Source organism: Takifugu flavidus, chromosome 19 (genome assembly GCF_003711565.1).
Source record: "Takifugu flavidus isolate HTHZ2018 chromosome 19, ASM371156v2, whole genome shotgun sequence".
NCBI lineage: Eukaryota > Metazoa > Chordata > Actinopteri > Tetraodontiformes > Tetraodontidae > Takifugu > Takifugu flavidus.
Window position 1 is genome coordinate 10,763,736 of NC_079538.1, and position 17,278 is coordinate 10,781,013.

The 17,278-nt window shown below is 44.6% G+C and overlaps 1 protein-coding gene across 3 annotated transcripts in view; it reads left to right on the forward strand.

Moving 5' to 3' along the window:
- LOC130516583 (kelch-like protein 29) overlaps positions 1-17,278 on the forward strand; it is a 142,842-nt gene that overhangs the window by 83,037 nt on the left and 42,527 nt on the right. For all 3 annotated transcript variants that reach the window (XM_057017736.1, XM_057017738.1, XM_057017735.1), the window contains 4 exons: positions 6,877-7,015; positions 12,271-12,467; positions 14,103-14,215; positions 15,398-15,544. In XM_057017736.1, coding sequence (XP_056873716.1) covers positions 6,877-7,015; positions 12,271-12,467; positions 14,103-14,215; positions 15,398-15,544 — 596 coding nt within the window. The remainder of the gene's footprint in view (positions 1-6,876; positions 7,016-12,270; positions 12,468-14,102; positions 14,216-15,397; positions 15,545-17,278) is intronic.

Consider the following 17,278-nt stretch of genomic DNA (forward strand, 5'->3'; position numbering starts at 1 on the left):
GTAACTTGGCAATTTAATTAAAAAGGAAGATGGAGAAGTGTTGCGCACCCACTCTGTTCTAATGAAACCCCCCCCACCCCCCCTCGGCAAGCATACAGTATGTTATCAGCACAAGCCAGTGACTCCAACATTGTTATTGGGATCATTCCATTATGACATTGTCTTACTTAAAGTCTGATGCGTGTTTGCACATGCACGCCCACACGTGCATCTCCCTGCATAAACGCCGGCGTGTTTCTGCACAAATGACATTGTTATTAGTCACGGGGTGGATAAATGACTTAACCCTGGGCTGAGCTTGACAATGACGTCCTCCATTAATGCTGAAGCAGAATGATTGCTAATCTGTCGGGGGCTAGCCTAGTTCACGTGGCTCCCAGTTTTTGTTTAAATGAAAAAATAATTCAAATGCATGTTGGCGTAATGCCTCTTTGGCACAATGACAGAAAAGCCGATCCACATTCTGAGGCTTAAGCTCAGCCTGAGTAATAAAAAAAGTGCATTTTTATGCATGCTCGCCTTTAATAGTTGGAGCTCCCCACAGGAATTATATTTTCAGTCTCATCGGAGCAACTTGCAGTAGGATGTGCTCGTAGCCGCCATAAGAAAGAGTTCGGATGTTATGTGATTTTTAAATATCTGCTGAATTGGGTTAGTTTATTAATGATTTCCAATGGTTACAACACTGAATTTGCACAATCGGCACAAATTCAAATGGACAAGCAGGCTGCAGAATTCTGCTCAGAGGTGTCGTGCCAACAGTCTTGCTGGCGTTGATCGCTGTCGTAATTCTCTGTCAGTTAACCAGCCATGCAGCCTTCATTTAGTAATTAATTTATGTTTAATCGGGTAATGAAGAAGTGCATCTCATCAGCCTGTATTTCTGCCCAAGTCATTTCCTTATAGGACTTTCTTTTAAGATTCTTATGGAGAAATGACTGAGACAGGTCAAAATCGGACAAAACGGGTCAAATTTGCCCAAGAGCAAGCCCTCCTTTTTAAAGAAAAGAGGAAAAAACAGTTTTTCTGGCTTTAAGGGGCCCTCTGTGTTGTGGCTCGCTTGATTTAAGTGAACTCTCCCTATTTTCGAGAAGGTCTCACCAGCTCGGATTATATTAGCAGAATGGTGGAACGTTCCATGATACTTTTATGAGGTGTCAAGTCAAGGTCAAGTTTGCAGACAGATGCAGAACGTGGATCGCCCTGAGCTGCTTCACACTGAGGTGGCTGTTTCCATCTGTGTGTCTCCGAGAGCTTGAATGGGCCTCTTATTCCAGTGGAAACCTGCAGGAGTGGTGAGGGAATGGAGTCGTTCCCGATCGTCACATAATTGTCCTGCGCTGTAGTTAACACATTCCTGGAGGTTTAAAGACAGACAGTGTGGCAAAGAGCCCCCCCCATCCTCCCACACACACACTCACGCACGTACACACACACGCACGACCAATGTCCCTCATCAGTACAACTAGACTCTCGTCGGTACATCCCAATTAAAACGTGTAAATCCCGTCTTGGCCATACATTTTAATTGGAAATAAACACAGGCTGTGTGATTTGATAGCAAGAATAACCTTGAAAATCACTTGAATTTCTTTCGGAACTTCTGTTCCAGTTCTTCTTGGGGTCTAGGTTTATTCCTGCGGTGTGTCTGATGTGGGTTAGCCCGCTCGCTCTACATTTGCCGCTACTGTTTTATTATTGTTGTCACTTACGTGGAGAAAGTGGAAAAAAGAGCTACAAAATCCTTCTCCCCTTCCGTGGTGTTCTAAATTTCCTATAGTTGGCATATACACAGTACTTACACTATTACTATATTATTATGACTGTTATGATTAGTAGTAGTTGATCAATAAGCTTATTTTTAGTATAATAAATATGCAAACTGAAACATAACTTTAGTTTCAGGTTTGTAGGACTCCTGTGTTTGACAGCTCAGGAATAATAACTGGGTAATAAATATATTTATTTCTCTCCCTACAAAAATAGCAATCCAAGGCTCTTAGAGCTCTCCTGTCACAAATAGAAAGTGTAACCTCTTGTGAAGTTTAACCAGACTGACTCGTAACCTCCAGTTTGTGCTTCCATTATTGGTCTATTTCTGCTTAGAAAACGGGTTGAGATTTTGACATGTTGCCGCCGATGTATGAAGCGGCGTGCATGTGTTTAGAACACCGGCTGTCTCCCATCTCCGCCTTGATAACGAGGAGCAGAGGACCAGCCGGAGACCAGAACACTCCTCCTCCACCTCCTCCTCCTCTTCATAGAGGCCATTCATGACAGTGGCAGGAGAACACTCCGATGCTCCCAGGGCTGCGTTTGTGAGCATTGTTGTACAGCACCATTCACACACACACACGCACGCTGACCTGCACTTCAGAGATATATGTGGACGTCCTACTGGTAGAAAAACAGCAGAGGAGGGATTTTTTGTCACTCCTTGTCTTTAATTGTGGCCCATCTGGGAGAGACAACAAAGGCCCAGCCGGCCTCTTCGAGGGGCACAGGTTCTACACTTTGTCCCAGCCCCTTTTTCTTATCCTCTCTTTGAGGCCCCCCCATCACAGCTCAGACTGGGCACTTTGACAGCCGTGCTCGGAGCAAAGAGCAGACAAAAATAAGCTTCCTCATCATGGACTATTCTACGAGGCTGGATGGTGCCGCCGCGCTCTCACAGAGCGAAATCAGGACAGCTCGGGATTGAAGCGGTCTGGAGGATTTGTGACGCGTGGCGCGCGCTGATTTGCTGGGAGGGAGCAGCGACGGTAAAGGCGGCTCCAGAGATGAATGTGGCGGTGATTGTTGGAGGTATGTTCTGAGAGGCCGTTCAGAGTAATTAGGCCCTGAAAGAGCCGGAGCGGCGGCGCTTTTATCTGCGGAAAGCATCGTTTGTGCAGACGATGGCATCCAGATGAGTGTTCTGATAGTGTTCACGGCATTTCGCAGCTGATAAAACTTGACATTTAGTCACAAGGGCTTTTGAACTGAACTGACCTGAAATGAAGATGGAGATGTTAAAACTCAAATCTGCTTGTAAGAAGGTGGCTGCGTCCTCGTCCCCTCTCGGGCTGATAAACATCAATAAATAATGGATCTGTAATTAGTGCAATAGGCCTCAACTGAGTTTTTGGTGTTTTATGTACCTGTATTCGTGTGTCAAGGTTTAAATATAAAATATCCCTGACAAATAATCTCTGGTACTTTTGGGGGATCGGTGATATAAAAGCTAGAAAATATGTTTTCCGTACAATATCAAATAATAGAAAATTCTGGGAAAAAAGTTCTGGTAATGTGACTATTGCATTATTCAGTTTATTAAAGTGCACTTTTTTCACTTGGAGAAAAGGACACAATTGTATTTACCTGCGAACAGAAACTTTATGTTGATGTAATAAAGGAAGCTGAAGGGTTTCACCTGCTGAGGGAGTGAAAGTAACTGAATAAGGGGTTTTGTAAATAGTTTTTAAAGAATGCATTTTTCCCCTTCTCTTGGTTGATACAGTAACACAAGATCCATCCATCCATCCATCCATCCATCCATCCATCCATCCATCCATCCATCCTTTGACCTCTTCTGGAAACTAAGATGTTCCCTTGAGTTTCAGCTGAGCATTAAATCAGCCAGTGAAGGGAAGTTGTTTTCTTACAAATGAGGAAAAAAAGGCAGATTTGATTGCTTTTTCTTTTTCTTTTCTTGACTTTGGAGGGTTCCAAATAGAAATCTGAGGTGTTTCGTTGAAAACTAGATTTAAGATGAATTATTATGAAAGGATTTATTGGTTTTGTCACACAATCTTTTTTGCTCTCTGTTGGGGAAATAGTTTGTTTCCATGGTTTGTTTCCTCTTTTCAAACAGTTCTTGTTTTCCTGCAGTAATAATCAAAATGCTCAGTAATTTTCAAATATATAAATAATGCCACATTAAAGAAACACTTGGATTTTTTTAAAATGTAATTTTGGTTTGTAAATTTGTGAATTGAAAATCATGTATTTGATGGCAATGATGATTACATAGATTCTAAAGAGAATTACAAACTCATTTTAATTTAAAGAAAGATTTATTTTGAAAAATGATAGATTTCTTTTGAAGCACCAAAAAAATGACAAAATGAAATTTTAATTCTTTTCTAATTCTAATTCAAATACAGAAAGAACTGGCATAAAAAAAATCTTAAACGCCTAAAAAAATTAAATAAATCCTCATATAGACAAAAAGGAAATCCTGCTTCATCGAAATAAAGTGTTGAATGTAATTTTGGGTCGTACAGATTTAAACAATTTAGGATTTGAGACCATGGCAGATGAATTTGATCTACTCCTACTGAAATAAAGTGAATTTTCCTACATTTAAGTATATTTGAAATGTATTTTCTGTCCTCAGCACAATTTATTGCTCATATATTTTAATATGGAATACATTTTTAAAAATCTGTTTTTAGGAACAATTAAAAAAAAAAAATTCATTTTGAAAATCATTTTAAACCCCTATATAATTTATTTACTTCAATACTAATAGAAGTGTGAGATAATTATAACACCCCAAAATATCCATAGAGCACGACAAAATGGTTTTATTTTAAATTAATGGCCAAATATGTGGAGAAAAATTAATGTAATTTAGCTGCAATTGAATTGCGTGTAGTATAGAATTTCAATATAACATTTTCCAGCAACAACTCAACTACTCTGGCAGAGATATTCCAAGATTTTGAAGTAGCATCATTAATGAATAAATGATTTTGGGATGAAGACAAAATGGTGGATCTAAAGCAAAAAACCCACACTATTTACATGTAGAAGCCTAAAATGGCTCCCTCGTACACCAATGGCGTGCCACCACTCCCTTTAACAGCAGCCAATTAGGAATCACCACACCTTGTAGTCGGGAGGTGTCTGTGAACGCGCTGATAGGACACGGGACGTGGCGCTCGAGGACGCCATTGGCCGCGGCGCTGAGAGTGGTTTGACAGTAGAGTATAGTTACTAGGCTGAACAGCAGAAGTGTGTGGTTTTATGCCCCCTGCACGGTCCGGGTGTCAACCAATCATGAAGAGCCAGCTCAGGACCTGGTTATTATTGCCAAATGGTTGCGAGCAGCAAACGCCGCCATCACCAGCGGCAGCCTGTGGTGTGTTCTGGTGTGGAGCACAACATGTCTCCGGCAAAACAAGCCTGTTTTATTCCATCTGGATTCGCTCGAATAGTATTGAGACGTTCGGCGTTTCAGAGCCGCCGAACACGCCGGTAACTTAACGCGCTATCGTGCCAAACCCCAGAAAGGGAACGCCACGTGCAGTTTCATGGTTCCCGCTGGTGATGAAGTGTTCACGGAGGCTCGCCGCTCCAACCAAAAAGAAGACATAATTAGCTTTACCATCAGGCATTCAGGTGTGTCTTCACAGCTCTGAGGGAGGCGGCCATTGTTTTGCTGACAAGTCGAGCCCCCCTCCCGACTCACTCTCTATTCTGAGGACGAAAGGATGGTGCGCAGTGTGGCTGATTGGAGTTGAGAGCCATATCGGTTGCTGGAGATTCTCTTAAGCTGCTGTGTATTCACTGCTCACAGTCCATGCCCACACAGTAATCAGATAGCTGACCAGATGACAAGCGGCGGCACAGAGAAATAGGAGTGGGGGGAGACTGATGAAGGCCGTTTTTGTGTGTGCACGGCCGGCTCTGACCACGCAGCTGCACAAATCGCCGCAAATTTGGATTTATAATTGCATCCTCCTCTAGTTGGTTTGCTTATTTAGCAAGGCGCCATTCTGCCCATTATTACCCTGATTTGATAAGTGGGAAGCGGAGCGACGGATGAAGGCGTGTATCCCGGCGCCCGTTTGAATCGTGTGTTTACTGTTAACTAAACGGACCAAAGGAACTCAGAGCTTCAGCGATCGGGACAGCGTTAGATGCCAACTGAGGAGCAATTCCAGGCAAAAAGAGGAAACGGAGTCGATTTAAGTTCATTAAATCCCATCTGGGATGAGTCAATCACCTCCATTTCAGCGTAAACGCAGCCAGAACGATCAGATGACTGATCAGTTTCCTTCACTGGATGACTGAAAGCAGCGCATGTAACAACATTCTGCTGGAAAAAGCGGCTCTTCTGACGATTCCGTTATCTCCACCACCATCTATCTTACCTCCCCAGCATGTTCCAGTTCCTTGTATACAACACTGTGTGCCAAATAGATGTTGAGTATTCATCACAGCCTGCGGTCCGGCTAAAGCGCGCCGTTAATTCTGCAGTGTCAGTACGGAGGCCGGCTCCTTGAAAATCCCAGCGTTCCGCATTATCCCCCTCTGAAGCGCGGTTGATTGGGCTTTAACAGAGCTCCGGCGCTGGTTATTCCACCTCAGGCTGTAGAATAAGTTGCTCATCTGCCGCTGATCTTCCATCGGCATCCTCTCGTGGTACCTCATTAGGATCCAGAGAAACAAGTGCCTCTGCCGTAGCTATCGCCAGGCCCAGGACTCTGCCGCTACACCTTTTTATACACCGCGCGGTCTAATGCAGCTTCCAACGGCGTTTCGGATTGTTCCGGGCATCCAAGATTGTTCCAAGAAAAACAGAGAGAGAGTTTTAAAGAACGTTTGAAGGTCAACTCATCAATGAACCAAAGAATTTTCTAGCAATCTGGAGAGTGTCCTGCACTGATAATGGTGTCCTTCCCAGTTTTGTGTTTCTTTAAGCTTTTACACAATTGCAGAAATGTTAAGTGCTAAATTTCCACGTCTCTTCTCTCAATACTGAACGTTGCTCCGTGTTACCGGCTGAAATGCTGCGTGTTTTGCTGTTATGCTATTGTTGCTAATGTGTGAAAAAGGAATTTCTAACGCCACATGTGGCACTGTCTGTTTCTTTTTCTTCTTCTACAGAGATGTTGAAGGAGCTCAACCAACAGCGCAGAGCGAAAGAGTTTACAGACCTGAAAATTATTGTTGAAGGCAAAGAGTTTGAAGTCCACCAAAATGTTCTAGCTTCCTGCAGCTTGTATTTCAAGGACCTGGTGAAAAGGTTTGCCTTCGCTTCCCCCTTGCACCAGCTGTTGATCCAATCTGTCTCTTTTCATAGGGCGCATTTGTGTCGTTCTTTTTTTTTTCTTTCCCTCCCCCTCTCTCTCTTGCAGGTGTGTGAAGACTTTGGTTCCTAACACAGGGCCAGCAGCCATTCCTTCCTCTTCCAAATGAATGTATCTGAAAAATGAACAAAAAAAAAAAAAAAAGGTCAACCCTCGTCATTACCTTTCCTCCCCATGTAGGACGACTTCACCGCATTTCCATTTTAATGAGCAGTGAAAACGTTCCATGACTGGGGATGTTTAAAGCTCACCGACAGGCCAAAGCAAACGACCATACAATCTACACTTTGGGTGGCGACTCCCTCAAGCCCCACAGTCTCCAGAATCTCCCCAGCGACTATATGTTCTCCTTTTCTTTTTTTTCTTGCAAAAATAACCTTTTCATGTGCTAATAAGGCCTGACAAGCGTGATAGAAAAGACACTTCAGAGCCATAAACAAAGGAGCAAACAAAAGCACATCCATTTTCACAGGTTAACACCAGCGTCCTTTCATATGTTCATTTAGACATTCCCCCCAGTGTCCTGCCCTTCACACACACTTTTTTAGGGTTGTCTCCTCTCACTGCTTTGCCTGTGTGTTTGTGTATCATCCGCAACACCGGCGCACCGTTTTCCCCACTGGCTTTGCGGGAAGCAGACGTTATAAATCCCCGATGTCCTCATCCTCATTCCAAACGCTTGCAGGTGATTTTTCGGCTTGATTGAGAGTCCCCGAGGCCCAGACTTGCGTTGCCGTCTTGTATGACTAAAGATAAGAGCAGAGATGTTGGGAGGGACGCCACGTATCATTATGGGCGGCGGCTGGGAAGCCTTGGGGAAGTTTGGAGCTTCGCCCTGCAGCCACAGAGGCTTTTCTTTTTTCGTTTCTCCAAGCTGACCAGAGTGTGAAGAGCTTCTTGACACTTGCTGTGGCTTCCTCATTCAGCACTGATGCGTTTCTTTCCGATCGGGAAGTGACAGCACAGGTAGAAAACAGTCGGTAAAGACTGCAATCAAACCGTCCCTGAATTAAAACGCAAACTGTTGAAGCTGTCGTCGACCTTGACACAGGCGGAGGAGCTTCCTGAGAGACTGGAGAGGGAAGTGTGCCGGTCAGCCAGTTAATCAGATTGTCTCCCCTCCTACTCTTATGCAGGACAAAGCCAAATTATTAATGTGTGAAAGCGAGGCGGCTGGAGCCGTCACAGGGACGGGTTGGGGTTTCTAAACATCATCGTCATGGCTGCCTACGCTGTCTGCTGCTTTTTCCTCCTTTCATTTGACCGTTTAATATTGGAAACTCTAATTAATTTGACAATTTATCAGAAAACACTTTGATTTATTGCGATAAGTGTCTGTTTTTTTTTTTAACAAAAGAGTGTGAAAAATAGAATTCCACTCATGTCACTCAGCGCTAGAGAATATCTACTTAATTTGTTCTGCTAATTTTTCATTTTGCCAGACGTCCACGGTAGGATATGCTGAGGTGACTCAGCTAAGCCCACATCGGCCTGTCAGCGCGGCCAGTTCATGTTACGAGAAACGTTGCACCTCGATTTCATAAGGCATTTGAGCTGTAAAAAATTAGCAAATTGGACATCAGCAAAAACCAAAAATGTATGCAGGCGCATGTCATAGGATCAGGGGACGGAGGCCAAAGACCTGTCTGTCACCACGCCGCTGCCTCCCCCAGGTTGATTCCAGTCAGGCTGGAGTCGTGTTCGGGCTGCACGTGGCGTGCTCCCATCTGTGTATTTCTGAGCAGAATTGGGAGGAATGTGACGAGCCGCTCGCCCTCCCTCATCCTCATTCCGGGAGGCTTAATTCAGACCTGCGCCACCTGCCTACAAAACACAACAGTTTGTCAACATGCTTTCCTGGCTGAAAAATGTGTGTGTGCTGACATTCAGGTTTACACACACACATCGAAAGTTTTAATGGATTTGCACCTCAGTCGCATTTTTAAAGGAACTTTTCCCCCCAAAAAAGTGCTTCAGGCTGAACTTGGTTAAATAAGAAGGTCCTTTTAAACTCCCTCCAAGGCCGAGTCGTTAATTGAAGTCTCCAGGTGCCCCAGACAGCACCATTCGACCTATCGTGACCCGTGATGTCGGCAGGATGTAACGCTGCTCCTAAATGTATCCGCATGTCCGCCTTCGCTTTCGCCCCGACACAAAAACCCATTACCTTTGCCTTTAAAGGGCCGGTGCACAGTGCAGGAGACAGATCATTTCTGATGCTTTCATTTTATCCTTCAGGATTTTCCAATAAGGGTGCTCTGCAGGCATTTAATTCCTGCGCCTTGCATCTCTGCACCACAGTAATGTAAAATGCCGGAGAATCTTCGAGCGCTTCTGACAGATGCTTTTATGCCAGTTCTCAGTTCCTTCTCTCCCTTTCCTTTTTCTTGTCCTCTCTGCTGACCCCCCCCCCCCCCCCCCCCCCCCCCCCCCCATGAGTTTTCTTTGCTTGTGAGTGAGAACTATTATTATATATAAAAATGGAAAAAAGAGCAGAGCTGAAGGCCTTAATGTAACTAACTTTGGTCACAACATATTAAGTGACTTAATTGTTTCTGATGATTTAAATTAGGGTTGTTGTTGTTTTCTTTTTACTTTCTTTTCTTTTTTTTGTCTCTGTTTCTCTCCATTTGCATGTTAATAATGAGGATATCAAAATATTTGTTATAGATTTTTTTATGCAGCGCATTGAACGCCGCGTTAATTTGCATTTATATGCGTTAAACGTTTTACATTCAGATGGTTTATGTCCCTCTCCGTCACTCCCGCTCACTCTCTGAATTGGGCGGCGTCTCGCCAAATAGCCTTGATGTGCACGACATAGATGGATTTAACGGGCCTCCATAAAAACATGCACGGGAGAGCAGCGTAAATCCCGACATAGATAATGTGTCACGTTATGTTTGGCAATCCCATTATGGATTCATGATTTATGTTATGTTGGCATAAAATGTAAACAAAAGCCATTTTTAGGCCAGACGGCGTTGACTTGGCATCAGAATAAGCTTCTATTTTAATACGTCTCGGTCGTTAGTTAGCTTCTGATGCTTAGCTTCTAATGTTGTACGAACAACCTGGGCATTTTTTTCCTCGAGTGAATAATATTTTTGAATTTGTGTGTGTGTGTGTGCGTGTGTGTGTGTGTGTGTGTGTGTGTGAGCGCGCAACACCACCACTACTCCTCTGCCTCTGCTCAACATCATTTTGACAGTCTGTTCATTTTAAGAGTTCCTCTTGAGTAAGTGGTGCATTTTTCACAAACAGATTTCTAACCCTGAGTCCCCCCACCCCCCCACCCTCATCTCTCCCATCTTCGCTGTCCTCCCAGCCTCCCACTGTCACTATTAAACTGAAGTCTGCAATCAGATGCAGCATAAATATCCACCCCTTTTAGGCGCTCCAGAAAAGTCATTTCCATAAAAACGAGAGCTCAGACAAAACAAACTGCCCCTCGGAGCTGGTTCCTGTTGTACTAATTGAGCAGGTTGATGAGTATTTCCTTCCTTTATTTTTAGCTCTTCTCCCGCTTTTGCTTTTCTCCCCTTCCACACCTCCCTCCACCATCACTTTAACCCTGAACTACACCCCCCCTTGCCTTCTTTCTGTCCTATTGCCTGCCCCCACTCCAGTCCTTTTTTATTTTTATTTTTTAACACAGAAAACAGGGCAATAACACTGTGTGGCTTTTTGCTTTGCAGGAGGAAAAAGAGTAACTGCTTTGGTTTTTCCAGCCAATGTCCATCCAGAGACAAATGCGATTGTCTTTCCTTTTATTTTTGGATGTCCTTCTCCCCTCTCATCTCCTCAGCGCGCTTTAAATGACGACTAATGTCTCAGTTCATGCACCACAGGCAGCTGATATTTATTGCAGCGGGGACAAGGCTCTGTGGTGTGATGGTGGCTTTTTTTTTGCTTTTTCTGGGGTGGCGGGGGGGTATCTTTTATTTGAAAGACAAAGGTACAGTCATGGAACAACCCAACTCATCTCTCAGAAGGATGGCTGCTGGCTCCCTGTGGAAGGACCGTCACACCCTGCCTCCCTTTTCCCTGTTTTGCTTCCTCCTCATCCTCCCGTACCTCTCTCGTTTCCACTTCCTCTCATCTCCACTCTAACCCTTTCCTCCGCATGTCCCATCCAGTTTGTTTTGCCGTCTGTCTCTCACTAAATGCTGACTTCCTGTCATGATTTCTAATCCAACAAAGTGGATCTCGCAGAAAAGGGAAGGGAGTCATGCGAAGGTGCATCTGCACAACAACACACGGAGTGTTTTCATTGTGTTGCCGTGAGCGACACAAGAAAACAGCCCCCCATCCATCTCAATCTGAGCTTCTTTTCATATTGTTGATGTCCATACCCGCAGGACATGAGACAATGTAGTGGGGGCTCACATTTTGCGGGGGTCTGATTAGATTTATTTGGCACATGAGTGAATAATTGTTTCACCTGGGACATTAAACACAGGCGGGTGTTATTTAACTCCCGCGCTCTCCCTTTGGGGGATCCTCCATGTGCGCTAATCTCTGCCATTTGATCCCGATGAGGTCACACGAATGACCCGGTTCTGAAAGCAGCCATCCACTCACTGCACATCTCAGGCTTCACTTCATGACGAGACGTCGTCTTCTATTAAATTTGCTCATCCAGCCATTTTCTGTTAGCTCTATACGCCACAACCAGCGCCGCCGCTGTTCCCAGCAGCTCCCACACAGCTCCCCAGCATTGAAGAGCTCTCGCTCAACACACCTTTCTTCAGCTTTGCTGCTTCCCCCAGTTCGGTCTAATGGCTCGTGCACGCCCTGCCATGTATGCGCATTCACCTCTAGAGCCACGCATACATGCTCATCTCTGAGAAGCATGCCTTGGTACAGGACGATGTTTTATTTTCCTAATCCGTATTCAGAGAGGACGTTTTGTTTCAGATTCGGCGATAAAGTTGCAAAGGGGCTAGATTTATAGACAAGTAGAAACCATCCAAAGCTCTGTTTATGTCCCTCCTTCACTTGGCGTTATCAATCATGTACTGACTCCTTTATTTCCTCTCTGTCGTGTTGGCTCAGGTGTGTCATGGGTGTCCTCTGTAGCGTACCCTTATCCATGTCCCTATGGCCTTTTTTCACTGTCTGTTTTTGTTTCGTGGCTTCGCTCTCCCTTTAAGAGCGCCCCTAACTGCTCCCTCTCTGCCACGATCAGGTCGTCGGGAGAGAAGAGGAGTGGCGAGGCGCTGGAGCTTAATATGAGCAACATCACCGCCGACGTGTTGGAGCAGCTGCTGGAGTTCGTCTACACGGGTTCGCTGGTCATCGACTCGGCCAATGCCAAGACGCTGTTGGAGGCCGCCAACAAGTTCCAGTTCAATACCTTCTGTAAAGTCTGTGTCTCTTTTCTAGGTAGGAACATTTATGGAGGCTGGATGATGTGCGTTTTATATCGGGACGCGTGACAGCGCTATGCTAGCATCACCCTAAATCCAGAATCAAGTTTCACACGTTGAAAATGTACTCAGACAATCCTGCACTTCAGTCCCAGCCTCGTCTTATTCCCAAAGCTGGCGCCCACATGAGAATTCTGTCTGCTAATGCTGTCCGTGAGGCGCGATGCCTCTGATGTCGTCCCAGCAGGCACGGCCAAGCACGAAGGCAGTTTTCTAAAAAGGTCAGGGAACAATTGTCACTTAAATGTCAAATCGTCTGGATGGGAAATGTGATGGAATCAGAGGCAAAAAAAGGCAAATAGACTGATGCTCAGAAAAGGTATGGAAAGTGGAGAGAGCTCATGGGGGTCACATGAAAGGCAAATAGCATGTTCCAGATATTAGCGGGCAACCAAGCAAAGAGGCGACCAAAAGAGCTGCAAATGTCAGCGTTTGCATTCCATTTTTTAACTTGTTTAGCAGGTCTGTAACACAAGGAAGGTGCACACGAGCAGAAAGGTCAGCAGAAAGGCTGGAGTGAAAGGAGAGCAAAGCAGAACCAGGGGCCAACTTCATTGATTTGTTTTTTTTTTCCAATTTAACCGCAAAAAAGGTGAAGCCATTTGCGGACTTTATTTGCCAAGAAAGGTGTCTATCCATTCTATCCTGACAGGTTTCATGACATTTCTGCACATTCTGAAGAAAGGAAATACAAGTGTATGTCCTTGAGCAAAGAAAAATTGATACCATGTCAGAAATTATTGAGGCTGGTAACAAATAACACCGGGGAGAAATAACAAACCTCCTCGACCTATTTGTGCCGCATGAGCTTTATTCAGTGAATCTGAGGTTACTGTGAGAATTTCTAACCCTATTTAGTCAATTAACACTCTGCAATTAAGAATTCGGTCAAACGGAAGAGGAAGATTTGCCAGACTTAAGCTGTTCTCTAAAACAACAATGGAAGGATTTTACCAACAACTGTCTTCTTCTTCTGGGACGCTCCCATCACGCTGCTAAGGTCGATATTAGTCAAGACAGTTTTCAGCAGTGATTAAGTATATGACCCATCCTCTCGTGTGACCTCCACAAGTTCCCTGGAGATGTAAAGTCCCAGTGTCGGCTGCTGTCTGACCCAGATGAGCCAGATGCTCGTACCTGTGTGTACATTTTACATACAGGTGCACCACTACTGTCAGAAATCACGGCCCATCAGAATCCCAAGATTTCCGCCATAACGCTGTAAATGTTATAGTCCTCCAAGAGGCCACATCGGGTGGCCAAATCCTCGATTCCCCCGGCCTCGTTGTTGGGGAAATTTCATCATCCTCGGTTGTTTGGGTCTTGTTGAAACTTCTGTGGATCTTTAAAGCAGATTTTTCAACCTGCTGCCCTCCTGTCTGGACAGGAAATGATCAATCACCATCATTTTTTCTGTTCTTTTGTGTTTTTGTTTGCTTGGGAGACACAAACTGCATGTTGGCAGTCATCCCTCTAGATAATCTTGTCATGAATGTTTGAACAACGTTGTTTGTCTCTGTATTAATCAATCTGGTTGTCTCTGTCTCTGTTTCCTTCGGTTTCTGTTTTTCCCTCCGATCACCGTCTCCAGAGAAGCAGCTAACGGCAGCGAACTGTCTCGGGGTGTTGGCAATGGCCGAAGCCATGAGCTGCACCGAGCTCCATAACATGGCCAAAGCTTTCGCACTGCAGAACTTCCCTGAGGTGGGTACAACCAAAATGAGCTCATATTCATATATATTCATTCATTAATGGAGGAAGAATTAATGACATTGATAACCTGAACGTTTTCACTTGGAGCATGTGACACGCACTAGCATGGTGTCAAATAGTGTTTATCACTGTGTCGTGTCAGAAACTCCTTCCAAAGAAGGGAAGAGATTAATGTAGGTGTGTGTGTGTGCATAAACATGTAACATCAAATTAAACTGCTTTACTTTACTTATGTTGAAAGTATGCTGCTCTTCTGACCTTGCCGTCCTCCATCCTCCAGCTGCCGACACTTTCCATCAGGCGTCAGAAAAGAATTGTTGTTCGCACTCAGCCTTCAACTTTGAGAGTCGATACATATTTTTATTCACTGTCTTTTCTAAAGTTTGCAAGGAATGCTTTGAGAAAAACCGCTCCTTACTTTTCCGACTGATTTTTCAGTCAGTCCTCTCCCGTAAGATCGAAACGTGTCTTTTTTTATACCCCTTTTTACTCTGTCTGCTGTCTGGACTTAATTTTAAAACCACTTTAAACTCGGATAAGGGTCTAATTTCAAGGAAAACCCCTTATGTACAAATTGTCTGAGATGAAGAGATGGCGGTGAGTGTGAGGCTCAGCCTTTTCTAACCTGCCAACATACAGTAGAGAGGCAAAAAGGCAACTGTTAATAATTAAAACACAAAAAAATCAAAACTTTTTTTGCTTTCCACTTTCGAGCTGATGTTTACTTTGACCAGATGGAATATATTAGATGTGTCAAATGGTGACCTTTGAATAGTGTTGGCGGTGGATTTAATGTCGCGCTCATTTAATGCTAAGTGGAGCTTCTGCATTTGATTTATAAGAGTGTTATAGGTTCTCTAGTGTAGATCTTCCCTCTGCAATAAAGGAACTCAAAATATTGTGCATTTCCTTAAAATTATAATGTTTCGGGTCCAAGTTAATGTTGGAACCATTTAAGAAATATGGCTAAAAGCCTGTTGAGGATTTAAGGATAGGTAAGAAAGAAAGGGGACCATTTTTTTCGATTCTTTATATGCTAAAAAGTAAACGATTCACAGTTGAGCAAATTTACATTGACCGATTTCCATTTTAAAAATTTGGAAGAGCGAAAAGATCAAACTTGGGCGTTCAGTGAAACTTGCAGTTTGACATGTCCGTCTGTGACCCTTTCAGGTGGCAGGACAGGAAGAGATTCTGAATGTTTCCAAGGAGGATCTGGTGACGTATCTGTCCAACGACAGCCTCAACACCAAAACTGAGGAGCTGGTGTACGAGACGGTTATCAAGTGGATCAAGCAGGACTCAAAAGCCCGAGTGCAGGTAACAACAAAAACTCAACTCTATTTGTGTCTTGGGACCAAAAAGAAGCCTGATGAAAACACTGGTTACCACTGGCGCTGGGTGTTTACAGAGCCGCTGGGCTGGGGTGGTTCTATCAACTGTCCCTGTCTGCACATCTACCCAGAACACTGTAAAAGAAAATAAAAGGCTCCTCATTCTGTCTTGGTAGTGTTCATCAAACCTGCGCAGCAGTTGTTTGTAATCCCATAGGTGCCTCGCCCTCAGAATCTGCTCTATTCTTAGTTACAGTTCATTTGTTTGGGAGCGGGTGTAGTGCATGAGAGAAAAACGGCGAAACCCCGTTTCCGCATGCATGGGGTGGCCTCGGCTTATTCCTCGAAGCTTTTGATGGTGATGAAAGCATCTTATTCCCATTGGCACTCAGGAACAGCGGGTCAAATTTGAACAAACTTAGAATCTATGAGACTCGATGTCGGTGCATCTGTCCCCTGCAGATAAATGGAGCGCGCTGCTGAAGGGTATCCATCCAGGTGATTTTTTAGGGTTTTGGAATTTTGGCCTAAATATTAAAACAAAAACTGGTTGGAATTTAGCCAAATGCAGGAATTTTGGCCTATGGGGAACACGTGTGATGTGCTGTCATCACGGGAGCCAGATCGACGTGAAGAAATCAAAGCTGCACTGAGGTGTTTTGAGGTGCTTTCACAATACAAAGTCTCCCTTTTTCCATTTAAAAAGGCATCCGTAGTTATTTGCCATGCTCAGATGGTGGTGGAATCCATTAGTAACTGCAGTTAAGTGCAGGGTTTGAAAGTGCCGAGTGGATCACAAACACCAGGAGCACAAACAGGAGCAAAAGATGGTTATTTGCTCACTTTGGTGCCGAGATTTCAATAAGAAATGGTATCAAAGATGTTTCATGGGTATTGCACACTCCAAATCCAACCAAATTTGACTCGGTGGTTCTGCCAATTGTCGGGGACAAAGAACAACAGAACACAGTCGATTGCAGAGAGATGCCCCCCCTGTAATCTGCATGGAAAACCTCCCCAGTTCTACATGATAGACTCCTGCAATCTCACACTCTAATGGAGAGGTGCAAAGGTGAGTAACTCTGATGGAGTAGAAGGACGGGGAAAAGAACTGGAGCGCTTTCCTGGTTGTCTGAACCACTGGCCACGCTGGATGCCCCGGTCTCCCCATCTCTGACAAGGGAGGTGGAGAAATAGAGCAAGACTAAGAAACAGAAACTGGGCCAAAATTGATTGAGTCACGACAAATGGATAGTCAGAACCTGAAGGAGGGACGCTGTGTTTTCCCCTGGTATCCCAGGGACGAGACCTGACCGAGCCCTCGGCCAGGCTCAAAGAGACAGCCTGCAGCCGGGGGAGGACATGGATACACCAGGCTGCTTCCATCAGGCCACAGGAGGAAGTTCTCTGACCCCCTCCCCATCCCCGAGGAGTTAAGTTTACACGCATGATCCAGCACCAGCTCATCATTCTGCAGCCTCGGCTGCTTCTATCCCTTCTGCTCATTTGGAGGCAGTGGAAATCACTCCTCCAGAACCTGTGACACTTTTTAATGACATGTCAGGGCAGAATGTCACATCGCTGTGTGAAAAGGCATGGGGGGGGGCTGCTTTAAGCCTCAAGCTAGGGTTGGGTGTGTGCTCGCATTCATCTGAGCATGTGTGTGTCTTTGTGCCACCCCATGTCTCTGAACGCACTTTGAGTTGTAAGCTGCAGGCTA